Source organism: Scleropages formosus, chromosome 17 (genome assembly GCF_900964775.1).
Source record: "Scleropages formosus chromosome 17, fSclFor1.1, whole genome shotgun sequence".
Lineage (NCBI taxonomy): Eukaryota > Metazoa > Chordata > Actinopteri > Osteoglossiformes > Osteoglossidae > Scleropages > Scleropages formosus.
Window position 1 is genome coordinate 13513250 of NC_041822.1, and position 25736 is coordinate 13538985.

The 25736-nt window shown below is 42.1% G+C and overlaps 3 protein-coding genes across 3 annotated transcripts; all 3 read left to right on the forward strand.

Annotated features, from left to right (window-relative positions):
- Positions 1-2176: 2176 nt before the first annotated feature.
- On the forward strand, positions 2177-9197 carry ubox5 (U-box domain containing 5). The gene is made up of 5 exons (XM_029259645.1): positions 2177-2248; positions 4012-4083; positions 5433-6804; positions 6986-7132; positions 7627-9197. The coding sequence occupies exons 2-5, from the start codon at positions 4030-4032 to the stop codon at positions 7827-7829; spliced, it is 1776 nt and encodes a 591-aa protein (XP_029115478.1). The 5' UTR covers positions 2177-2248; positions 4012-4029; the 3' UTR covers positions 7830-9197.
- A 4768-nt stretch (positions 9198-13965) lies between these two features.
- On the forward strand, positions 13966-16791 carry LOC108938348 (vasotocin-neurophysin VT 2-like). Its single transcript, XM_018758868.2, has 3 exons — positions 13966-14204; positions 15659-15863; positions 16250-16791. The coding sequence occupies exons 1-3, from the start codon at positions 13998-14000 to the stop codon at positions 16390-16392; spliced, it is 555 nt and encodes a 184-aa protein (XP_018614384.1). The 5' UTR covers positions 13966-13997; the 3' UTR covers positions 16393-16791.
- Positions 16792-19851: 3060 nt separating this feature from the next.
- Positions 19852-25485, forward strand: tfpil (tissue factor pathway inhibitor-like). The gene is made up of 6 exons (XM_018759119.2): positions 19852-19926; positions 20907-21101; positions 21448-21609; positions 22377-22445; positions 22641-22719; positions 25318-25485. Exons 1-6 carry the CDS (start codon positions 19857-19859, stop codon positions 25379-25381), a joined length of 639 nt encoding a protein of 212 aa, XP_018614635.1. The 5' UTR covers positions 19852-19856; the 3' UTR covers positions 25382-25485.
- Positions 25486-25736: the final 251 nt, after the last annotated feature.

Here is a 25736-nt window from a genome sequence, read left to right on the forward strand (position 1 = left end):
TTAGCTGTAAATATCATTGGTATTTATGTGTACATACTTATTCCAGTATACAAGATATTGTGTGTGAATATTTCAAGAGCATTATTATTACTATTATTATTACTATTATTATTATTGTGAATCCATTAAGATAGACATTTCAGCTTTTATTTTATTTTTTTAAGCTATATGAATATATATATAAATATATTTACATTGGATCTACAACATGGTACAGAAAAAAAAACATATCCAAAATCTTTGTCTGTTGATTTTCTTTTGTTGTTATTGTTCTAAATGTAATTAATGTGACACAAGAGAACAACACGCTACCAAGCTTTTTAATTTATTTTTTTCCAATACTTTTTAAAAAATTTACTTATGTTCTTGTAATGGCTTGATCTAAAGTATACTTTAGCCAACGTTAATTTAAACAATTAAGATGCAAATAAATCAACATTACTACATCTTCCTACGTTTTGTTGTGTTCTTATTGTTTCGCACACAGGTTAAGAAGCATGTGAATGAACATACGCGCACGCTGGAGTTCACTGAGAGCTTAAACTGAATGAAAGTGTATATGTGAAATATGGCTGTACTGATTTTGCTCCAGGCCCAAACATTCAGTCAAACCACAGGAGGAAAAACTGCAAATAAACCATTAAGAAATTGCTTTGCAGCCCTGGTTACCGAAGGCTGCAGTATATGTGGCCATCTATGAACTGATTGTTCCCAGCACGTGACATAAAGGCCAAATTGGTTCTAATAGTAGTTCAGTCCGGTGCTTACGTGTGCTGGTAAACTGCAATTTAAAGTAGCGGGGGTATATACGTACTGTACCTGGAGTGCTCCTGGACAACAGAGTGGAGCTGAAATGTAACACTGAGGCCTTGTGCAAGAAACGACAGAGCCTCCTTTCCTTTCTGAGGATATAAGACTCTGCTGGAGATGTTCTACCTGCTGCAATATTTTTGCTACGGAATGTCGGGTCACTGACATTACCACAAGGGATGCCAAGAGAATCAGCAAGTTAATTAAGGCTGGAGGCTGGACTCCCTGCTGGAGGTCCCACGGGCAAAAGACGTTGAACAACCTCTGGTTCATCATGGATAGCGATTCACATCATTTTGCATGACACCTTGGCTAAACAGAGGAGCTCTTCGAGCAGCAGGCTGGTCCAGTTGTGTTACCGGAGGTCATTTGTGCCAACGGCCATCAAGCTCTACAATGAGTCTTGATGCTGGCAAAGGGGTGACCTCTTAATGACCGCTACTGCACTCGCTCTGTGCATTCACTACACCTTGCACCTCTTCACCATGCCTTCTTGTGTATAAATATGCATCTTTGTGTAGTTTTAACTTATCTAGTATTTATCTCTGTTTCATCATTGTATGTGTCTATGTCCATACGGTATGCTGTATGCATGTAAATGATGTATATGATGTTGGCAACCAAGTGGAATTTTTCTCTGGGATTAATAAACTGTCATTCATTCATTCATCCATCCATTCATCCATTCATCCATCCAAACCCCTCACACACACTGTGTTGCTGCCTGTAATGCTGTGTATCACAACGGTTGCAGTCAGTTCTGCAGGGCCATGCCTGTGCAGGTTTTGCTACTCCTTTCTGGCAATTATTCAAGTAACACGCGATTTGTTTAGGTAGTTTAACGTGTATAAACTGAACCATAAGTTATTGTGGTGCAAAGATGTGATACAAAAATTACTGGAAATGAATACATTGTGGGAGAAAATTGTAGCTACTGCAGAGATGATAGTGAGTGATACCCAGTGTGCCTGCTTTGCTTTAAAAAAAGACACAGCTGATTTTAAGCAAGTGGGTTATGAATCACGAACCATAAAGTCCATGATGTAAGACCAAACAGTTCATAAGTTGAAACGTACATGAACTTAGACTCTTCACAGTAGATTACTTTTAAATTAATTTCAGATGATTTATACTTATCTAACTTTACGTGTGTTCGTTAGCTTAAGTGTTTATGTTACCAGAAAATCTCGAAAGTGCTACAAAGCCATTCAGATATGAAAGTTATCGTAAAAAACACAACACTACTGCTATATTTTGTTGAACGCTGTACAACGCGTTTGTAGATTACACTGTTTGTCCTTTCACGTTTGCGGTACACCGTATTACTGTCCGTCAAAATCCTCTTCCGACACCGCCGACTGCTTACCTTCATTGGTTCCTACAGTTCCATGTCCGTGTTTTACACCGAGGCCAGAGAGAGAGAGAGACCTTTCACTAGGTGGGTAGTTGAATTGTGTTGGACAGCGATTCTCAGAGCTCTGAGACACTACGCATGTTAGAAATGTACATATATTTCCACCATTTTGGTTTAATAATGAATATCGATACAGATACGATTTGCCCAATTTTAATTTTGTAGTAGAGAATAACACTCGTCGTCACACATCATATATATAAATCTACACGTCTATACTATGAATATTAATTTACTTACTGTGTGTGTGTGTACTTAACTTAAGAAGTCTTAAGCTAGCCTAGCCTAGGTGGGCAAGTTCTGTTCTATAGTGTATGTACAACCTGCACTCACTGTACACCTCTACGAGTGTAAGTTGCGCAGTCAATGAATGTGAAAACGCCAGTTTAACTAATTGACTCATCCGTTGGACCGAATCGTGCATGTAATTCGCTATGAGGATCCGTTGGGCGCGGCTGGGAAGCGCTAGCGGTGTCCTGTGCGTGTACCGAGCGGAACTGAGACCCCGCGCGCGCTTCCCTTCCCTTCCCTTCCCTTCACTTCACTTCACAGTTCACTTCAAACCCAATATCCAGAAAATGCTTCTCTCTGCTGTGTCGTTTCAGTCAGTGCCTTTCCAGTTAGTGGTAAATAGTATTTCATGTAACATAGTCAATTAGTAGGGTAGTGGCCAGTTAGTGAAGCCGGTCTGGACACTGTGTCAGTCAGAAGCGGTTCCTCTCGCTACACTGGACAAGTTATTATGGGACATAAAGGTGCTTCAAGGAGCTGAGTGGGAGTAATTTACTAAATACAACACTATTCTCATTCATTAATGCCTGGGACTGCTTCACATGTTTTTATATAGCACTACTCGCTGTCATGAAGTTCACCATCTCTGGCTGATGGTTTTGAAACGCCTCAGAGCTGCACTACTGTTTTCATTCTGTAGTCCACGAATACATGATTAAAATGAACAGTTAGGTGGCGTAGCGCCGTGGTGTTGGATCTGAGGTTAAGTATCACATCGGAGGTGAAGAAATTGCACAGTATCGCCTTGACAGCGGAGAGCCTCTTGTGTGCCCTCGGAGACCCGTCCTGAACAGCAGGCTTGATGTTCCTGTGAAATCTTGCAATAATCACTTTGTCTTCTGAAGGAGAGGGTTGGTTTGTACTTCTCCGTGTCCTTTTTGTGTTGTTTTTTGTATCGTGTGACATTGAACATGCTGTCAGCGGAAGATTCTTGCAAGAGGCTGGCCTCAGAGCCCCAAGGTCTGCCCAGATCCTTCAGAGAGGGGTAGGCGGTGCCCTTTTGTGGCTCCTGCCCCTCCTCAGCTGTCTTGCCAGGGGTGGTTGCTGACTGCTCTCTTGTTTTAACCCAACATTTCCTAACACTGCCTATGTGTCAGATGTTTACGTTTTATGTTTTATGTGTCCTGTTGTCATTGTGTCTGTGCACAAAAAAATTTCACCTAAAAAACAGAATTACTTGAATAAGCCTGCTGGCATTTTAGTGCTCTCTCACTTTATGGACATCAGATTATATCGTTTTTTTAACCTCGGATAAGCGTAGGGGAAGCTGTGTTTTGTGTCACTGGAGAGGAAGTTAAGAATTAAACTACAGCATACAGGACAGAAAGATTTTTTGCTGTTTTGCTTTACAGCTGTATACAAACAAGGCTCTAGTATTAACTCAGTCATTCAACTGATGTGCAGAATAAACATTTCCGCCATGCAGTGTGTGCGCTTCTTTGACCAGGTGTGATGCAAAAGAAATGTAGTTCACTTCCTCTGTCCTTCACTTGTAGGTCTGGAAGTCTGAAGCAATGGTGGTCAACTTGTGTCTGCCACATTTCGGCACCACTGTGAATTGTAACAAGGTACTGCATATTGCTTGCTTTCCATTAGTCAATGGTGCCGTTAACAGTCCTGCGATCTATTGCTCCTTTTTTCTAATAGTGTCTGTTGTTCCTTAACAATACAATGTGCTCTTTGTTGTAACTGATTTATAAATACAGTAAATTCATGTGTTCAGTCTTGTGTACTGTTTAAAAAACACACACACACACACACATTTTCAGAACCGCTTGTCCCATACGGGGTCGCGGGGAACCGGAGCCTACCCGCTAACACAGGGCGCAAGGCCAGAGGGGGAGAGGACACACCCAGGACGGGACGCCAGTCCATCACAAGGCACCCCAAGCGGGACTCGAACCCCAGACCCACCGGAGAGCAGGACTATGGTCCAACCCACTGCGCCACCACACCCCCTTGTTTAAAACACATTTGATCTTAAAAAGGACTTGATGGGTAAATGCGCCAGTACACTGGCGTCTGGAGTCATGAACAAAGTGCAACTCTCATTTAAACACCAGCTTTGATACTAGACCACTTTATTAAAAGCCACATCACCACTATTGATGTTGGAAAGATGGTAGGTGGCATATTGTAGTCTGTAGTGAGACAGAATTCCAGCTTCTGGAAGTTGATTTGATCACCATGCAATAAACAAGTGTTGTGTGACTAATGCAACATGAAAAAAGTGTGATTAATTTAACAATCTAAACTCAGTCGTTATTGAGGACATCACGTTTCCTACAGTGACAGTGATTAAACAATTATATACTCAGCAGACATAAATAAATGGACTGCATTGTTTAAATGAGCCAGAAGATCGGGGTTAATTAGACTCTGGATTGCGATTGCGTGTCCTTTTGCTTGTTCTTTTTTGGCTGTTTGATGCTTGTATGTCCTTCCTCCAGCACTGAGGGGGAGAAAGGAGGTGTGAGTCACAGGCAACCTTGAGGTGTTCTGTCCCCTTTCTACATGTTTTGATGCATACTGTGTATGAATCTGTGCCTTGACGACCTCAGAGCTCGTCAATCTTGTCAGTGCTGTAAGAGGCTTCACTTCAGTTTTAGGTCTACTTTAATGATCGTTACAGTACAAAAGTATTTGTCCTGCATGTTCTTGGATGAATGCATAAAGTGGAAAGAAACAAACTAGGTTTACTTAAGAATCACGTCTGCAACTATGTCTCTCTTTCTCCTAATGTAATGCACAAATTGTATTTTCTTTGAGATGTACGTCGCTTTGGAGAAAAGCATCTACTAAATGAATAAATGTAAATGAATGAAAGTTTTAGTCCCAGGTTAGTGTTTCTCACTCTTCCACTCAATCCACTCACACTTGTCGTACTAACCCCTATTGCATTTGCTGTTCTCCCCAGCTCTGTGCTGATGGATATGATGTGTCGAACCTGCTGTCGGCAGAAGCTGAACTTCGAGCGAAAGGGTTCAGATTGGAGTACTTCTTGCGGCCTCCTGTCCAAGTTACTCTTAGCTTTCAGTTCCAGGTGGAGATTTGCCGGGTGGATGTGACCCTTTGGCCTCAGGTTATGGACCAAGGACAAGTCACCAGAGGTGTGGAAATCCACACCTCTTCTGACCCTATTCCTGATGGCCCAGGGCCACACCCAGACTGTGGCCAGTTTCGACTAGTGGGGCGCTGTGAACTGAAGGATTGTGCAAGGGTCAGCTTTGCTCTGCCCTTCTTCAGGTCCCGACCCCCTTTCCCTCACTCTGCACCCGACCCCCCACCAGATGCCAGCAGACTGGAGTTGTGGAGCAGGGGGCCACAGTCACTGACCTCTGTGACTCAGCTTCGGGTCTCTCTTCCATATGGAGGAGCTGGTTCTCCACTGGGGCTCAAGGCTCTGTCAGTATGGGGGCTGCCAACTCGCTGCTGTCCTCCACAAGTGTTGGGTAGGATTTTAAAGGCTCACCAAGAGAGCCAGAAACGACCTTCACCTCCACCTGTATTACCTCAACCACAACCTTTGACTCCTCCTTCCCCAATATCTACTGTTCCTGACCTTGACATCCCTGAGGAGTTCCTAGACCCACTTACACAGGAGGTAATGACAGTGCCCTTGTTGCTGCCCAGCGGAGTGGTAATTGACAGTAGTTCATTGGAGACATATCAGCGTCAGGAGGCCACCTGGGGACGACCCCCAAATGACCCATTTACTGGTGTTCCCTTCTCCCGGGAATCTCAACCACTGCCAAACCCAGATTTAAAGGGCCGCATTGACCGCTTCCTGCTCCAACATGGGGCAGACATTGGTAGGCCTGGAATGTTGGGGCGCAGGGCTCAGCGGGAGCTGCCGCAACCTTCCAGGCTCATCAGAACCATGGAGCCCAGTGTCCCTCCAGGAGGCACATCCACACAGTGTCCTGAAAGCACCCTGAGTCAACATGTTACCTCACCTACTTTGAAAACTGCTACTACAGCACTCATAGCAACAGCACAGACACAGAGACCCAAAACTCAGCTTGAGGCAGTGCAGAATGGACAGGGTGCACCAGACTTGTCATCTGATGGTGTGCAGAAACCAGACAAAGAACTTGTTGAGGATCTGGGTCAAAATTCAGACATGGGGACAGCAATTTCATCCTTGAAGAGAAAAAAGACAACTCTAGAAAGTTCATACAAGATTGGCCTTTCTTCACCCTCTTTGGATCCCGTAGCCAAACCTGCTTCACTGTCAAAGACACTACCAACCCAACTCAAAAAACCAAGGACAACCAGCTTCTGCTCAGGTGAGCTTTCTGAGCCAAGCGGTTCTTCTGTCCATCTAATGTTCCTTTTCTTAAAGTCCTTGACTGATTCCTGTCTCGTAAAGTCATTCTTGTAAAAATTTACTCTGAATGACTCATTTTTTTCTGACAAGTGTGTGTGACTCTTGTCTGTCTGTTGTGACATGTCCCCTTTGTACTCCAGACTCCAGCAGCATCTCCCATGAGCAGCGTCTGTCAAACAGTCTGGACCAGGCCCTGGACTCAGCCTTGCGTGCCCTTCCATCATTCACTTCTCGTCGCTCTCAGGAATCTGCTTCCAAGGGGAATCTTGTATGTGATCAGGGAACAGGTAGGTGTTGGTAGAGTAAAAACTGCGTGTTGAGTTAAGTTGAGGAGAACCAAGGTCTTGAAACCCACAGCATCTGGTTTCAATGTTGCTCTTATCTTTAAGATGTAAAAACAAGCTTACTTTCCCTGACTGACTGTTATACAGTTCTGAATGTGGCTAAGGGCTAAGATGAATGTCAAGGGAATGATTGTCTTTTTATTTATGTTCCTTACAATGTTACCCATTTATCTTACTGGAGGAATCCAGATTAAGTAACTTTCTCAGAATGAAAAAACAAAGGTGCTGTTGTGACTTGAACTGGCAATCTGCCTGCTGCCCTTTTTTCAGCATCTAGACAAATCAGAAAAGTAGTCTGTAAGCCATACCAAATCAATGTGTCTAATTCTAATAAACAAAGAAATTGTTAGAATTTTTGTGTCTTTTATTTAATGAAATTCAAATTCTGTGTAATTAAGACTTGACATGCTAGCTGCCTCTTTGTCGATTTCTTTCAGGTGAGCACAGATGTGTACTGTGCTCTAGTGTTTTCACTGCATACACTTCATCGCTCTCAATGTTTCGCCTGCCATGTGGACATCTGCTGTGTCGCCCCTGCCTGACCACCAGAGCTCCATCAGAACTTAAGGCATCCTCTCTGTTCTGCCCCACCTGTAAGATCCCGGCAGCATGCAGTGCAATCACTCGTGTGCATTACTGAGAGTACACGGACATTGAGACAACCAGCTTACAAGACAGGCAGCTCACTGGATTGTGCCTGTATACTGTTCTGTATATGACTTACATGAAGAGTGTTCCTAGATGGATCAGGGCAAAGGATGAGTGAACACAAAACCCATCTCTTACCAGGTGCGAGCTATTTAATGAATTTTATTGTCAAAAATCTTTCTATTTATCAAATCTCATTAAACTTCCAATACTGAAGTGAGGGACAACTTAATACTCATCTCCCAACCTTTATGTATGAAGAATGTATTATCATCAGCCCTATGTGTTTATACAGTTATTGTTACCACATCATGTAAAACTTAATTACTGTAGTTTATTTGACCTTTTTGAAGGAACACAACTAATTCAGGGTTGTAAGGAACTGTTCTGAGCCTTGGTGCGTCTTTCGAACTCAGGGTTGTGAGGCTGAAAATACTGAGTGCTGCCAGGGTGAAAGTTATATCTACAACTCATCAGTGAATGTGAAGCCTTGGGCCCGTAGCCTTTGTTGTGGCTGGAATTATAAAAGAGATAGAAGATGGAAGGAGGAGAGAGTTTGTGTGGCCAAGGCTGCTGTGTCTTTGTGTGGGAATAAGCTACTGGAGCCCCAGCTCTTAGTGGCCATCAGAGTAACACACACACACATGTCCACACACAAACTCACTGCACAAAGGCATAAATGGCAGGAAGGACATCCAATGCACAATGAACGCTCTTTACACAAATACACTGCAGAGGGTTGGGCACAGAGGTTGAAGAACTCTGGATGGATGCACTACCCACCCTGGCCTGGCTCCGTGTTGCTACACCAGAGCAAGAACGACATGATTGATCAGAAAGGGAGGAAATCGTAGAAATGTTCCTTAATCATTAGGAAAGTTGACAGAGATGTTCAGTTTTCATATCACTGCAGAAGAGCTTAAATTCAGATTTACTTTTTCAGTGACAGACTAATAAAGATACATTGTGGAGTATTTGACAACTTCCCTCTAGTATTTCATTCAGTGTACTGAGCTACTCAGCATCTATTGCTCCAAATGTTAGACAACAAAACCATTTGCATCACCGTTTTATATGCAGAATGGTAGACATGGTTATTTAACTGTAGTTGCTTACCTTCAAAGTCATGGAATTTTATACCAACAGTAATAATAATCTTTGCTCATGTCATACAATTTAATCAGGATTAAGGGATGAATCATTTACCATATCAATAAACAGAAAGCAATGTATGGAATTCCTCCAGTGTTATGTCTTGGTGATCAGGTGAGTCTGCCTTTGGCACAGAGAATTAGGACAGGGGATGTTATACTATGTATGCCTATTTGGGAAAATGTGAGGTGAGGCTGTTTCATTCCATTCATTACTCCCATCAGTGATGGATAGATTCCCCTTATGCTCCATGTGTCCTTCAGCTTGGATACAGAGATGTGTCATGGGTCTCTACTGTGGCATGGAGTGGAATGTGCTAAGTACTGTTTGTTAGGGAAAAGTATCAAGATGACAATCAGTTACTGGACAAAGTGCTTTGTAACTGTTAAGATACATTACATTATTGTGCATTATATTTTGCGATGGAGGATCGTCGCTGCTGTTCATTGTGATTCCAGTAAATTTATTTGTTGCTACTGTTATATCCCGACGCACATTCTTCTTGAGTGGTTGTGCGGATAGATAGAAGCAATCGGTTGTGTGTGTGTGTGTGTATTTATTTATTTATATGGAGGTTTGTTAGGGTGTGTGCAAAGCTAAAAATGCTGTGTCCCGTATTGTAGACTGGGTATTACTCAGTCGATTCGATTAATTGCACCCTGTTTGTTTTGGTTACCATTGTCGGAGTAGTTTTGATTACGACTCTCATCTGACATAAATTAGCCTTGTTCAGATAGCAGCTGGTGATCTGTAGCGGCAGCCTCTTGGTGTGAAGACTAGGGGTGCAAAAAGACAAGGGAGTCTACTTGCGGAGGCCTCCACCACTACGTAAATTCTGCCATCACCATCGTGTTCCGCGAGGGATCATGCGCCAAACATGCTGAACATCAAAGTTGTCTACGGCAGCCGAACTGTGCGACACCACTATCATCAGAGACTCAGATGCTCCCGCTGCTACAGTAACCTGGTCTATCCTCGTCTATCAAGCCCTCCATCCTGTTTCAACCTCTCCATAGGACTCTGGAACTGCCAGTTTGCTGTGAGGAAGGCTGACTTAATACCAGCCTATACCTCCCACCTCTGACTGGACCTCCTGGCCCTAACCGAAACCTGGATCATCCCAGACAACACAGCCACACCTACAGCCCTCTCCACTAACTAGTCCTTCTCCCACACCCATCATCCCTCCTGCAGAGGTAGAAGCACAGGCCTGCTCATCCCTCCCTGGTGGGAATATTCTGCATGATCTGTCTTCCTTTGAATTGCATGTTGTATCTATCACTGCCCCAATCACTCTTGTTATGGGTGTTCTGTATCACCCCCCTGGCTCTCCCGGCTGCTTCCTGGGTGACCTAGACATCTTGTTGAGCTCTCTCCCAGGGGACAACACTCCGTTGATTCTCCTGAGTGATTTCAACCTGCATGTCGAGGACATTCATGCAAGCAGCCTTTTGCCACTCCTGCAGTCCTTTGACCTCACCCTGTCCCAATCCCCTACTACTCACAAAGCTGGCAATCGCCTTGACCTTGTCTTCTCCCGTAACTGTGGCTGTCCTGTCCTCTCTGTTACTCCGCTGCATGTCTCCGATCATTTCTTAGTGCATATACTATAATGTATATACTTAGAACATACAATCGTAAATGTATGAACTTTTCCTCCACAATCCACTTTGGATAAGTTTGACTCCACGACTAAAGTCCAACAAAGAAACACTCAGATTTTCATTGAGATGTGATCCCATTTTTTGGACATACAATTTGGAGACAATGAGTTGCAGTCTTTGGCTTTCTAGGACTTATTCACGTATCATCTAAAACAACAGGGGTGGAAAGAATATATATAAATTACTTAACCTATGTCTTATACAACTGTGGAAAGTATATACTATTACAACTGAATTTTAGAGCTGATTTATTAAAGGAAAAAAATCTGGGATTATAAAACAGATAATGTATGATTTACAGTATACATACAACCCTGAAATCAAACAAGTCTGAAAAGTGTTCAGTAAATCCCTTTTTCAATGTTCAAAATATAAATTTCAGCAGGATACTCTCATCTGCTGTCTATCTGGAGCTGATGAAGTAAATAATGTAAAATGAAAATATTTAGAAATGATTCCTTTGTAAAACCTAAATTATTGTCTGTGTATTTATTACCTGGCTTGTATTTATAACTTTCATAGTCTGTGAGACATGCAAGTCAGAATACCATTGTACAATGTACATCAATACTATTTACACATGACAATAAACTTGAATTGTTTTGAATTTGATACATCTCTTATTTAGTAAGAAATAATGTCACTTCTACAATTTATGCTAAACATCACGTTTACAAATATAATGGGGAAAAAACCTGATATGCTCTACTTTGTGGGTGAGTGTGAAGGATCTGTGGGAATGACCACAGCCTGCAAAACACGAGAGAACAATAACACTCCAGGCAAAAATATTAAGCATTTTAACGATGGTTCTGACAACCACAAGGTACATTTCACACAGTGGGAATCTTACAGATACCACCACAGGGTCTCTCATGACTATTGTGCAATGCAGTGAACTTATATACTATATAGCTATACTCCCCTTTTCTGTCTCAGGAATGGGATCTATCTGAATTTTGATGCTTGTAAATCTGAAAAGCTGTTGCTCTGCCTAATGTATAGTGGATGTGGGTTTCTGTGGTACCCCAAGATTTCATGAGTGCCAAGACACTGCTTCTTTATGGAGTACATTACTTAATTCCTGCCTAATAGCTGCTAGTGCAATTGTCTTTTAGCAGAGCTCACTCACATGCCCAGGATGTCCATAAAGTGTTATATTTATTTCCTTCTTTTGAAACCTAAAAACTATGAATGCACCCTCCAAATTAAAAATTGCTCATACAAGAGCATACTGTACTTCTCTATATACAAGTGTATGTTGTATGAGTTTGTTGCGATTCACAGTGATACCAACAAAAAACGGTAAGATTTGCCATTGACTGAGACCTTGACTTGAATATGAGAGAAGCAGTTTATACATGTGAGCATTATAATGCAATGATTTACAGCTGAAATTGGCACCTTTGTTTCACTGTCTCAAATTCCATTAACTTTGATTATGCTGCTTTTTTGTTTGTTCTTTTTATGCGACCTTGCGTGATTCACAGACACGCAACCACATTATCCTTGATGCATCTGTGAGTGTCACAGCTGATGTTCAGAGTTGTTTGTTGATCAAATGGGGCCTTTTTTATGCAAATCCAGACTCTGTGTGTGACCTGTTCCTCTTTCTTCTTTCTTCCTCTTTCTTTAGACCCCAATCAGTCTTTCCCCTCTCACTCCAACACAGCTTCTGGTCTCCGTGTTATCTTTTCATGAGACTCATTACCATCGTTGCAGTGGGGATGATGGCTGAAGGTCCAACATTTTCCTGTCCTTCTGATATTCACACCTTTTCCCTCATCTATGCCTTTTATTTTTTGTCATCTGTGTGCACGATGTGTGTAGTTCACTCATCGATTTGAAAAATCCCAAATAAGTGTAAAATGTACATTATACGTGAGCTCAAATAAATCTTAAATGTGTTGAGTCATGCATAGGTGTAGAGTCCCACATACAAGTGTATTTGTCAGCAAAAAAACATTTGCAAATTGGGTGGAGGAAAAAAAGGCATATGCTCATGTCGGAATAATAAAACTGAAAAGAAATTAGGACTAATTGAGACTTAATGCTCTTGATGTGACAAAGAAATTAACGCTGATTGTCACATTAAAGGTTTACTGGGTGTATAACTGTCCTGAAATTACAGGCCGAAGAGTGACTTGGTTCAGAACAAAGTTTGAACAAATGTGTTTTCCTGCAACACCTGTGTCACAGTCGACACTTCCATCCCTGTGGCTGCTCTTCAGCACCAGTGTGAATTGTGCTGCAGTCAGGTTCCTGCTTTTTATCCTTTATTCACATATTCTATCTCCTCATCTGTGTCTTGTCACTGTCACTCTGTCTGTGCTGTGGAAGTTTCTGTCACCAAGAAAAATTCCTTGTATGTGTGAACATACTTGACAATAAAGCTCATTCTGATTCTGATTCTGATTAAACACTAGAGCTGAACACACACTCATATGCAACTTTCGTTCTGAAGACAATCAAGGTCAAGAAAGGAACTACTGTAGTGCAAGATGGTAGTCGCCAAGCATTATCCCAGTTGTTCTACAAAGGGTCTATATGAATATAAGGTCATTATATTTACCTGATACTTCTTCACTTTCTGTAAAAATGATTGTAAGTCAATTCTTCAAAGACAGGTGAGTAATTTTACTGGGGAAATTTTGAGTAAACACCTTGCTCAAGGGTACTACAGCTGGAGGTAGGATTCAAACCTGCAACCTTTGGGTCCAAAGGCAGAAGCTCTGACCAGTAAATTACCAAAGACCAGTGGCACCAGTCAATGCAGTCACCTTAATAAGTGGCCAATGTGTTTTTCAGTAAAAATTTTCTCTTTGCCTGTCTTTTTTGTTAAGTCTGCTCCTGGAAAATGCACGTGTGGAAACACTTTTAGACACCCATTAAGGTGGACACACACACACATACACATCCATTGTCTGAAGCTGCTTGTTCCAAGCGGGGGTCGCGGCAAGCCAGAGCCTATCTTGGCAACACAGCGCACAGGGCTGGAGGGAGAAGGGACACACCCAGGATGAGACACCAGTCCATCACAAGGCACCCCAAGCAGGACTTGAACCCCCAGCCCACCAGAGATCAGGCCCCAGCCAAACCCACTGTGCCAATGCACCCCCCACCATTGAGATGAAGAAGAAAGAGAATAAGCTCAAGTATAACTTGATCAACAGCATAAAATGGTATTGTCTTCACCAAAAGGAGGCTCTCGCAGACTGCGGGGGGTCATACGTTTCATTCTGGGCGGGAAATCACGGGCGACTTCAGGGGGCTTGGGTGTGGTCGAAATGCAAATACAACTAGAATCAGTTTTATGTGCATTGGTCAGATCATATAAATATCGGATGATGCTGAGAGGCAGACAGTCGCCCAGACGCCTCTGCAGACGAACGAAGGCGCGCACACCGACGACCGCTTTTGCCGCCGCTGCGATGCCGGAGTCCGCGCTGCCGCTACTGCTGCTCAGCCTGCTCGCCTTCTCCTCGGCCTGCTACATACAGAACTGCCCGCGGGGCGGCAAGCGCTCCTTCCCGGACACCGCACTCCGACAGGTAGCGACGCCTTCGCCGTCACCCTTTTTCTAACTATTCATTTCTCTTTTTGTCCACTTTTGAACATGTTTACATTTCGTTTTAGCTGACGCTTTTCTCCGGCTTACTTACAGTTACAAATCAGAATTATAAGTCCTGCCAGGTCTTCCGATAAAATAGGAATTACATTTTTTCATTTTTAAGTTTTACTGTAGCTACCTTAATTAAAACTGTATGTCACTTAGAAGAAAAGTTTCTGACCTTTTTATACGGCTGGACAATTTTTACCAGAGCATTTAGGTAAGTATGGGTACGACAGCTCAGCTGAAGTGGAGATGCCGCCAGGTTTCGAACCTACAACCCTACCTACCGCAACGCAACCTTTTTGGTTTGTTTCGAGAATAATAAAACACAGGTTAGTTAGGAAAGAAGTGGTTTTCTTAAGACAGCGTGTAGCCAGGTGAGAGCAAAAGGAGAGTTTGGTAAAGCTCCAGTTCGTCCCGCTCCCAGAGTCCAGTGAGCCGAACGCGTTTGCGCTCCTCAGTGCGGGGCGGGATTCTCGGAGCGCCGTTACTGTAACGGTTGTAACGGTTACAATGTGCGGCTACAGCACTGAGTACAGTGTGGTGTCCGAAAGGAAGGTACACCGTTCTTTGGAGGTTTTACTGGAACACTTCGAGTGAAAAACTAAGAGTTTATTAAGAATAGCAGCTTGTCTCACAATCTCCCTGTGGAACCTTTCGCTCCCGCGCGAAAAAAGCCCGCGTTCAGTGCAGCCTATAACAAATTACCGCTTCAATTAAGATTAAGAATGAACCAATGACAATTAAGCAACCTTTGTCAACTTACACCGTACAGGCTGGCAGGAACTTTTCTTTTACAAAACTCTCACTGATTTGCTGTTGGTGTAAAACACCTCGCTCCTCGTCGTGCGAGTGAGCTCGTGCGGCACTTACCGTTACACAACACTTCAGCCTGATGTTCAGGTGAGTGCAGCGCTAGAGCTTACCTTCGCGCCCCGAGATATTCTTTTTTGAGGTGAGGACATTTTTATTAGAAAACATACAAAAAAAGAAAACTAGCTTAAAACATTTAAGAAAAAATGCCTCCTTTTGTTATTACTGTTAGAGCATTTCATCATGTTTAAGTTGTTTTGACTTCACAGAATTTAATCTTTGTGTTTTAGAACGTGCTTCCAAATCAGCTTTAGAAGTAATTTTGTTAGGAAACTAGTACTGGACAAGTGTCAAAAAATGCGATATATTTGAACGCCTTTCTTTGTGTCGCATGTATTACTTAGAGCTTTGTGTACTTCCCATTTGTCATAATTCAGTCCTCTCCACATATCACAATGAACTCTTTTCAAATTTTACTTTCTGAAATTGTACCCATCGCCTACACTTTTCTGTGACTGTCATTTTTTTTTATACATGGGAAGAGCTACTTTGGCTGTCAATTCCTCCCTGTGTTTGCAGTGCTTGGCATGTGGTCCTGGAGCCAAAGGTCGCTGTTTTGGCCCCAGTATCTGCTGTGGGGAAGGGATGGGCTGCTACATGAGCTCCCCAGAGACAGCGCGCTGCCTGGAGGAAAACTTCCTGCCTTCTCCCTGTGAGGCTGGAGGGAAAGTGTGCGGGGCCGAGGGGGGCCGATGCGCCGCTCCCGGGGTGTGCTGCGACACAGGTCGGTGCGCTTTACCAACACCAGCGGGGCCCTGCTCATGACCTGGGCATCATGTCTCTCTGACATAGTGTGAAGTGTGTCGAATTGTGCCTTTTTTTCTGTAGCAGGAGATGTCAAGTTGAGAAGTTAATTTTTAAAGGAAGACGAATGTTCGCTACTGGTTGCAGTCATTAAATAAGGAGGGGTTCTGAATACCCCATCAAGCAAAGCCCAAATTGTGCATAGCTGAAACAATTTATTGACTATCTTCATTTGTCAACACTTCTTTATAAGTGCATATATAAGAACGGTTTACCCGTCTGTGTTCGGGGCCTTCAATCCTTTACATAATGTGATTAACTTGTTTATAAGTCTTTGCCTTTAACCTGTGCTTTACTTGTTGACAGAGGGCTGTGTGCTGGACCCAGACTGCATGGAGGACACCAGGCATCAGCTTTCAGCGGAGAACCATTCCAGCCAAATCAAGGGCTCACCTGAAGAACTGCTCCTTAATTTGCTGCACATGGCCACTAGAGGGCAGAATCAGTAATGTCCTTTCAACAGATGCTCACTCCTGCTGTGCTGTCTCCCACAGCTGAAAATGCAACACAGTGAAACAGAGCCAGAAAAAAAACACCTTCAAACAATGTATAAATATCGTATATAACGTTATTGTTTTACCTTTAATAGCATGTATGCTTTTCCTTTATGGAATATTCCATGCAAATATGTACCTGTGTCATGTGATGCTGCCAAGAATAACGCAGCTAGAGTCTGATAGTGTTTTGAGAATAACGGAAAATGGCTTGCTTGCAGTTTTCTTCAAAGACAGTAAAAATGTATCAGATCCAGCAAACACATTTTAGTGCAATTCAGCTATATGCTGTAATTCAACAGTACAGTGTTGGAAAAAATGTAAATATGTAATAAATTTTTTTTCTTAAAGTTATCTCACAGTGAGCTGTTCTGAGACTTTTTTTGATGTTTAAGTTAGTGACTGAAACATACATTTGAAGAAAGCCTATTATGCAGTGATCTTAAAAAATAAGAGTATTAAAATTTAACATAATTTTCTCCTTGTCTTTAAAAAAGACATGACTGCATTATTTCCTGCTGAAAAGTACATAAATTCACAACCTTCTACTTTAGTAAACAAAAACACTGCAGCAAAAATACTTATAATAATGCAATTACTCAAACAATTTTAACCACTCAACTGACTGTAATATATAGACAGTACAAGTTTGGTGTAATTATAGAATACAGTTTGTGTGACCACTTCATTGTACCCTTATGCTTGGTATTGACTCAGTGTAGACTTTTACACTCTTTGTAAAGCAAGAAAATGAAGTTTTGACATATAAGTAGACTTAGATAAATCAAGTTTATTAAGTCTTTGTTCTGCTAATTGAACTAATCAAAAAATATGACTATGATTAAAGATTTTTGGGGAGTCACATAAAAATGTAGAAAACCACAGAAAAATTGTGCTGGGACTTTAAAAACAGTAGAAGTGATGCATGGCACTTAAGGTATTTGCACTCTTGCACCATGTTGCTTAAGCTGAAGGAGAGAGATGGATAACAGGTGATGTGATGAAGGGGCCATTATGACTGGGGTGATGAAGGAGACCACTGGACAAGGTGGTGAAGTGTTGGTGCTTCCACCTTCAGCAGTAATGTGTGAAGTGGAGAGAACCCGTTGATACTTTCAGTTGCCTCTGAAGAAGGCTGGAGTGATTCTGTCATCGACGAGGACGGGAGACAAGGTAGGGTTTGAACCCAAGTGCAGGTTTCTTTATTTCGGGGCATAACACAGGAGCAGACCGAAAACGAAGGTCGTGGACAGGCGTGGATCTTCCGAGGCACGGGTGTCATTTTCAGGGGCGAAACAGATCTCAGAAACCGGGTGAACAAGCAGGGGTCAGAAGCCAGGAGAGTCGGGAGCAAAGAACGAGGAAATGGGAACGGGGAACAGACCGCTGAATCACAAGACCAGCAGGTAGGCGTTGCAACCTTGTACAGTGACGTCGCTCCATTTATACCAGGAGGTTCGGCTTGCTGTCGTGGGCGTGACAGATTTGTTGCCTCTTTGCAGGATGAAGCAAATTTGATGGAAATCTTTGCTTTGCTTCTTGCTCGTAGAGGATTTTCTGTTGTTGTATGGCAGCTTCTGTAGAACCCTAAGAGTATTTTATAACACCCTCATACACTGTTTCTGAGGAGGCAGCCATTAAATAGACCCGCTCCAGTGGGCTTCCCAATGCCACCAGCGAAACAGCTTGTATATATTTACGTATGGGTTCCATATGTCACCTACGGGAGTTGATCATTCTGTTGGAAAGTGGCCATATCAGAACGGTCCTCAGTCTTTAATTTATTTCTCATGTGGTTAAAGTTAAGGGTTAGGGTTCAGTGTCTACCGGCTACTTTGCCCTGTGCAACAGCACAGTGTGGGAATGGCCTTGAGACGGGAGCACACTGAAGGCCTCATTAAGATAATGGCAGGTACTATTGTCACGAACTGCAAAAAGTGTCTTTTAAATGCATGAATGGAGTTAGATTTTACTTATTTGTTCATTCTTGACTCAGTGATTTTGGTTAACCAAACAGCTCTATCTGGTTCAACATTACAATTTGCCTTAGACTAATAATAATAATAATAATAATAATAATAATAATGATGTTGGGGAAAATGTCATTTCCACTCTAAATCATTGCATTATAATGCTGACATGTATAAACTTGTTTTCTCATGTTCACAAAGTCTCAGTAACTTGAAAATCCCAAAATTTGTGTATGTGGCTACCCTGCAATGGACTGATGTCCTGCCTGGGGTTTACCCTGCTTAGCCCTACTCTCTCTGCTTCTGACATAGACTCTGTCCACAACCCTTCCTTATGATAATTAGCTAATAATAGTGACTGTATAGAGCAAAAAAAGTGTTCATTAATCAATTCTGAGATTAAAAGACCCATGTATTCTTTTAATATCATATGATATTGCCATGTAACCACAATATGTACATATATATTACATACATTACTTAGGCCTGTTTCTAATGTCTGTAATAATTGGATCTTTAGATTAATTTTATCTGTATTGCTGGGTATTTTAGTTCTGTGTTTTGAACAAGTCCACACTGGGTGAGCTCTGAAGGGGATGAGCAATGCTGAAACTAATTTACACGCAAGAGATGTTGGCCCTCCTCCCAGCACTTAATGTTTAGGTTTCAGTTTGGGTCGTTAGTAAAAACTAGTTAATTTTTAGACAGAATATGGCAGAGTAATGAAATTCACGATACAGACGTCACAATCGAAACTTAAATGAGCGCGTCCAGTGAATGTGATCCGCACAAAGGCTTGGGTACCATTATATTAAATTGTGTCATTTTTATTTTCAGGTATGTAAAATTGAATAATTTAATTAATTTAACTGAGCATGTTGATAATGTATGATGTACATGGCATACGTTGTAGGTGTTGTATGTTACGTTACTTATTTGCTCTAGCAGAAGTTACTCCATCTTCGATGATGACTGATGGCTGACTAATGAACTTTGTATTTCGTCATGGACATAGACATATGGTTACTAGATGAGACTAAGTCTTATCCTCAATAAGCGCTTGGAGAATTGTTCTAAAAATGTCCGAATTGACGGCTAAATCTTGCAGTTGCATTTTGTATCCTTATTGAAGTACAACTTTGATGGATCAGGCTGTTCATTGGTATTTAAATGTTAGTGATCTCATCCATCCATTGCAGAACTGAGAATCTGTACAGAAACCATGAGCCAGATAGTAAGATATTATCAGGTTTTATTGCTACAAAGAGAAGAAACTGGGAGAGAGCATGAAAGACACTCCCTGGCCATAAAGACTCATACCATGATAACAGGTCCAAAGGGCAGCTCTCGTCTGTAAAAAAAGGTGCAGAGGACCCGGGTGTTCAAGCAGAAGCCCACCTCTCAGACTGGGGAAAGTTTCAACTAGCAGGAATCGAATCGAGCAGTAAGATGAGGCTTATGCTAATCTTTGGAATATACTTCATTGGAGTTATTACTGGAACTGCTTCTTCTGTTGATGGTGAGTGAAGCATCGAAATCTCTGACATTAGAAAAACAAAATGGAACTTACTTTTATTTTTCCCAGGAAAAGGAGCATCACAAAAAAAGACTAGAAGCACAGGAGCTTCTGCTTTGCCAGACATTAATGTGCCCATAGACTGTACAAAGTGAAAGAAAACCAACGGACAGTTTAGAGCTTTTTGTACTGTTTTTTCAGTATAATAATTAAAGCTGTAACTTTTCATAGAACTGTGCTTTAGTTGGTAGTGGGTAATTTTTTTTCTACAGTCATGTATATTGTACACTTTCGTAAATAAACAGAACTGTATATACATTACACTACACTGATGTTACACTACTAAATATTTTCCCCATTTTTAATCTGTAATGTTAGAACATTAAACACATACTACTTAGTGTACATTGGGGGGCATGGTGGTGCAGTGGGTTGGACCGAGTCCTGCTCTCCCGTGGGTCTGGGGTTCGAGTCCCGCTTGGGGTGCCTTGCGACGGACTGGCGTCCCGTCCTGGGTGTGTCCCCTCCCCCTCTGGCCTTACGCCCTGTGTTGCCGGGTAGGCTCCGGTTCCCCGTGACCCTGTATGGGACAAGCGGTTCTGAAAATGTGTGTGTGTGTGTGTGTGTGTACTTAGTGTACATTGGGGGGCATGGTGGTGCAGTGGGTTGGACCGAGTCCTGCTCTCCCGTGGGTCTGGGATTCAAGTCTCGTTTGGGGTGCCTTGCGACAAACTAGTGTCCTGTCCTGGGTGTGTCCCCTCCCCCTCCAGCCTTACGTCCTGTGTTGCCGGGTTAGGCTCCAGCTCCCCGCGACAACCAATGGGACAGGCAGTTCAGGCAATGTGTGCGTGTACTTAGCGTACATCTTAAGTTCAATTGTGTATCTCAGTCATTTTCAATGTTTCACAGGAAGTACAGTAAAGTCTAATTTAAATGTTTAACAGGAGTCAACGGTGAGTTTGATGTGTGACCAATCTTTCCAGAGGCAAAATGCAATCAGCCAGTGGAAGAAGGCACTGGGGACGAGAGGACCATTAAATTCTACTATGATGCTGCAAAGAGCCACTGTGTTCCATTTTTCTACTATGGGCAGGGAGGGAATGACAACCGTTTTGACACAGAGGTCAGCTGTATGCAGGCCTGCTCCGACAGACACCAGGAGCTCTACCCCACCGGAGGTATGGAGGGTATTGTTTCTGATAAAACAGCCAACACATGCATATAGTCCCATTATTCTAGTCACTTTTCTATTGAAAGAAAAAACAAGAAAACATACAGTTTAGAAGAGACATTGTTTTCCTTATATTCATAAAACATCCATCTAGTTCTATTCTCTTTAGGCAAGATAATAGAGTGAGTTGTTGGAGTAAAACGTGATTTATTAGCCAAGCCAAGAGGAACAATGGTGGCTGTAGACAGAGGCTCAACCATAGGTAGGATAAGCACTAAAGTCCACCTGGAGGGTTCACACTCAGTGATTGCCCTTTACTATTGTCTATTTCCCCTCCACCTTACCGCGCCTAGGTGCAGTATGTGAGTTGCCAAAAGACCAGGGAACGTGCTTGGCCCTGTTTCTGATGTTCTACTACAACGTGGAGGAGAAGACATGCCGTACTTTCCACTACAGCGGATGCGGAGGGAATGGGAACCGCTTTGAAACCAGGGAAGAGTGTCTACAAACATGCGGTGAAGAGCTTTTTCTTGTCCTCTTCCTTCCCTTTTTTGTTTCTTCTTTCATTTTCTTCCTGTGTGACTGGACATGAGCTCCAAGGTTTATTACTGAAAAGCTCCACATGGAGAAATGTTTTTAGTAAGAATATTAGTCTCTGCCGGTGGCGCAGTGGCGCAGTGGGTTGGACCACAGTCCTGCTCTCCAGTAGGTCTGGGGTTCGAGTCCCGCTTGGGGTGCCTTGCGACGGACTGGCGTCCCGTCCTGGGTGTGTCCCCTCCCCCTCTGGCCTTACGCCCTGAGTTGCCGGGTTAGGCTCCGGTTCCCCGTGACCCCGTATGGGACAAGCGGTTCTGAAAATGTGTGTGTGTGTATTAGTCTCTGCATAATAAATTAATAAAATTTAAAAAACGTAAACAATTACACTGTAAAAAAAAATTAGAAACAAGTTGTTCATGTCCATTCATCAAATGAGTATGAATATAATGTATGTTTTTACAGATTAATTCAGTGTTCAGAGGAGTTAGACGATTTGTGACAGCTGTAATATGCATATTTTCTTCTCGTCACTCTGTTCTTCACCATGCTTCTTTTTTTAAATACAAAACAGTACAATTTTTTAATGGTATCACCTTTAAAAAAATAAAGGGTGTGTCAATAACCGTAAATCCGCTAAGAATAATTAAGAGTTTGTGGTGGCAGTTCCACTTTTATCCTCTAGGTGTCAGCAATTGCTGCATTTTGAAGAAATAACACGAATTGACTGAATTTCCTCACGTTTCAGCAAAATCGGGTCGGTCGTCAGGGGAGTCTGGCGCCGAAGGAAACCCAGATGAAAAGACAGTCGATACAGGTATAACATTAATATATATACTAGCTTTCTTCATTGCTGTTTTCTCCTATAGTCATTTTTTTTTCAATTTTGTACTTTTGCTGCCAAGTTTATGTTTGTCATGATTTTCTCAAGCTGTGCCATGATTAAGCACGACACATTTCCAGTCTAAGTACTTTCTAGTTCATGTATTTACTGTCAAAAACTGTGTTTCAGGTTTGATCGTTGGAGTTGTAGGAGGATGTATATTTGTGGCGGCTGTCATCTCTCTCATTGTCTTACTCGTTATGCAAAGGTAAAAAAAAAAAGATTTATTCATTTATTCATTTAGCTTACACTTTGTAAAGCGAGGCGAGGAAGCGGTGAAGGAAGCGAAGTGGTAATCCAAATCATGCGAAGACAATAATAATAATAATAATAATAATAATAATAATAAAACCTCTCAGGGTGTTGCGGTTACTCTCAACAGCAGCATGGGCTCACTGAGGATGCGAAAACAAAGATAACTGACTCTCACACAGCAGGAGCAGACTTTTCAAAAGATATATCGAACCGCTTCCTGCTTGCAGTTTCCACCATCCCAAAATGCTGTTAAAAACTGATTTTGTGAAGAGCTCTTGGAGTGAAGAAAACATATGGAAGAGCAAGACAATTGTCCAGCTGACATGCTGGTACTGTAGTTTGGTGGGGAAGGCGAAGCAAAACGCCGTGACGAGTGCAGCTGGAAGGAAAGTTTTGGCGGTAAGCGGCGCTCGCGCTCACCAGGACACGGGAGGCAGCGAACGCGACACCACAGCACTTGTGTAAGCCTGAGGCGTTTTGGAACCAAGTCGAAATTTTTGTCTGATGAAACAAAAACTGAACATGTTAGATTGGAAATCATTTTAATTTCTATCTCAGCCTTCTGCCACCTCAGAGCCGTCCGGACACCAAGCAGTGATCACTGGGAGGAGCAGGACACAAGAACAAGCAGAGTGTTTCGTTCCAAATTCTCCTCAAGTTTATTGCATGTTCGCAAAGATTATATACTGTTTTGCAGAACAAAGAAATAAGTTCTCATTGGTTTAGAAAGTGAATCGAGGTCTAGGGACAGGGCTATAAGGTAATATTAAACAACAGAACACTGTTGGTTATAGGGAGGATATTAGGGAGGATATGTGATATTTCAGTCGCCTCCGTTTGCCCTTGAGCATAGACAAAGAGAGAAAAGTTAAAACAAGAACTTCATTCTTGCACACACATTCTTAATAAGTCTGACACACACACACACACCAGAAGAACAGGGAGGACAGAGAGACCGAGGTAGATAAGAGACACGAGAGCTATTCATTTCTCACAGAATAACTCGTTGGCTATAATCACCAAAGGTATAATCATGCACTCCTCGACTTACGAAAATGGACCGTTGCTCAAGCCCTTTACTTATGTCAGAAGTTACGTTTGTCAGGTTCCCCCTCCTCCCCCACTATTCAGCATAGACTAGCCCACCCTGCCCTACCGTAGCCTAGGTATTCTGCTGCAAACACGAGCATAAAAAAAATTACACAATATAATTCTCTAGACTAGTCTAATATTAAATATATAATTAAATACTGTAATAATTTTATTTTCAATTTCATTTCCAAATCGATTGCTGTACCGTGCGCTTGCGAGACGGTTCTCGTTGTCCTTCAAGTGCACGTTTACCACCAGGCTTCCTTATGAATACTGTATGGAATGGGTAAAAAATATGCGAAAGAATCACTAAAGTAAGGAGAGGAGATGCGTCCACGGCTCAAAACACAAGAGAACTGCGAAGATGCAGCTTCCTGCCTTGTCTGGCTGCGCCGATTTGCGCCTAACGCATTTCTGATGTTTTGCGTAAGCGCTGTCCGTAAATAATGTGTATGCCGGGAATTTTTTTTTGCGTAAATCCGGATTTATGTAAGTCAAATTTACGTAAGTAGAGGAGTGTCTGTATTTGGAGAAAAAAGAAGCCTTTGAAGAAAGGACATCTGGCCAGCTGTTAGGCTTGGGGGGGATGTGTTTTGGGGTTTAGTAGCAGACAGTGGCACAACAAATGATGTGCAGGTAGAGGGGAGAATGGATTCTACTAAACATCAACAAATCCTGGATGCCCTGTTTAGTCAGGGAAGAAACTGAAGCTGGAAAGAGGCTGGAAATTACAACCGAGAGACAATGATCCGAAGCATATCTCAAAATCAACTGTGAGCTGCTTCCAGAAATGAAAGGTGAAGGTTTTGGAACTACCTTCACAGTTCCCAGACTTGAGTATTATTGAAAATTTGCTCTTAGATCTCAAGCATGCAGCGCACGCAAGACAACATAATAATACTTTTGAGTTGGATGTGTTCAACAAGGAAGAGTGGAGATGAAATTTGTAAAAGAGAGAAGGACTTGAAGAAACATTTGGAAGCTGTGATTTCTGCTAAAGTGGGTGTTACTGATTGACGGGGTGCCAAAACTTTTGTACATGCTACATTTTATGATTTATTTCCTTCTTATCTGTTAAATTCAGCAAACAAATAGTAACTGTGCATTAAAGTGTGCAGAAATTAGTAGTTTTAGTTTGTTCCCTGCAGAGGTTTTATTAACTTCCTTTCACTTAGAAAACCAATAAAACATGTGATTTGACTAGGGGTTCCTGAAGTTTTACAGAAGTCTAATTCTGTATAGAGCTCAGTCTGACAGGTACTGGAAAGGTGATTGTAAAGGTGATTGTAACAGATGGTGTGATGCAAATTTGCTGATAGGAGACTGGGAGAGAAGAGAGTCCATATTGTTAGAATATAAATAGTAATGAATTCTGAAAAAAAAAAATGACGCATGTAATCTGTTTCATTTAATTGCACAATTTTATGATATTTGTCTGGCTTTTCTTTTTTTAAAACAGAAAGAGCAAGACTAAGGACCGAAAGAAAGTGCCCACAGCTGTTGTAGAGGTTGAGATGCAGTGACAATGCAGCAGTCAACAGAACACAGAGACTCTCCCTGTACAAGGCACTGTTTATCGCCTTTAGCTGATCTGACTTCAAAACTGTTGCATTAATAATTATTTTTGAAAATCGGTCTTGATTGGCTGTACATCTAATGCTAGAATTATACTTTCCATTTTTTCATTAATCTGTAATGTTTTGTTACATTTGTAGTTAAAGGTGCATCCATAATAATTCCAGTGTTACTGGATAATCGTGGTCCAGGGAACAGACAGTCTGAGTTACATTCAGTGGAAACAAAGTCCATAGGCTTTTGACATATTACCTGTAGCCATAGTACTTTTTCTTGTTTTTAATAGCAGTCACACACACACAC

Bases quoted from the DNA above. Each gene is read 5' to 3' on its own strand.
- LOC108938348 (XM_018758868.2), top strand. From the start codon at position 13,998: ATGATGCTGAGAGGCAGACAGTCGCCCAGACGCCTCTGCAGACGAACG. The intron at 14,205-15,658 runs GTAGCGACGCCT...CTGTGTTTGCAG, and splicing joins CGGACACCGCACTCCGACAG to TGCTTGGCATGTGGTCCTGG. The intron at 15,864-16,249 runs GTCGGTGCGCTT...ACTTGTTGACAG, and splicing joins CGGGGTGTGCTGCGACACAG to AGGGCTGTGTGCTGGACCCA.
- tfpil (XM_018759119.2), top strand. From the start codon at position 19,857: ATGAGGCTTATGCTAATCTTTGGAATATACTTCATTGGAGTTATTACT. The intron at 19,927-20,906 runs GTGAGTGAAGCA...CAATCTTTCCAG, and splicing joins AACTGCTTCTTCTGTTGATG to AGGCAAAATGCAATCAGCCA. The intron at 21,102-21,447 runs GTATGGAGGGTA...TACCGCGCCTAG, and splicing joins GGAGCTCTACCCCACCGGAG to GTGCAGTATGTGAGTTGCCA.
- ubox5 (XM_029259645.1), top strand. From the start codon at position 4,030: ATGGTGGTCAACTTGTGTCTGCCACATTTCGGCACCACTGTGAATTGT. The intron at 4,084-5,432 runs GTACTGCATATT...TGTTCTCCCCAG, and splicing joins CCACTGTGAATTGTAACAAG to CTCTGTGCTGATGGATATGA. The intron at 6,805-6,985 runs GTGAGCTTTCTG...TTTGTACTCCAG, and splicing joins GACAACCAGCTTCTGCTCAG to ACTCCAGCAGCATCTCCCAT.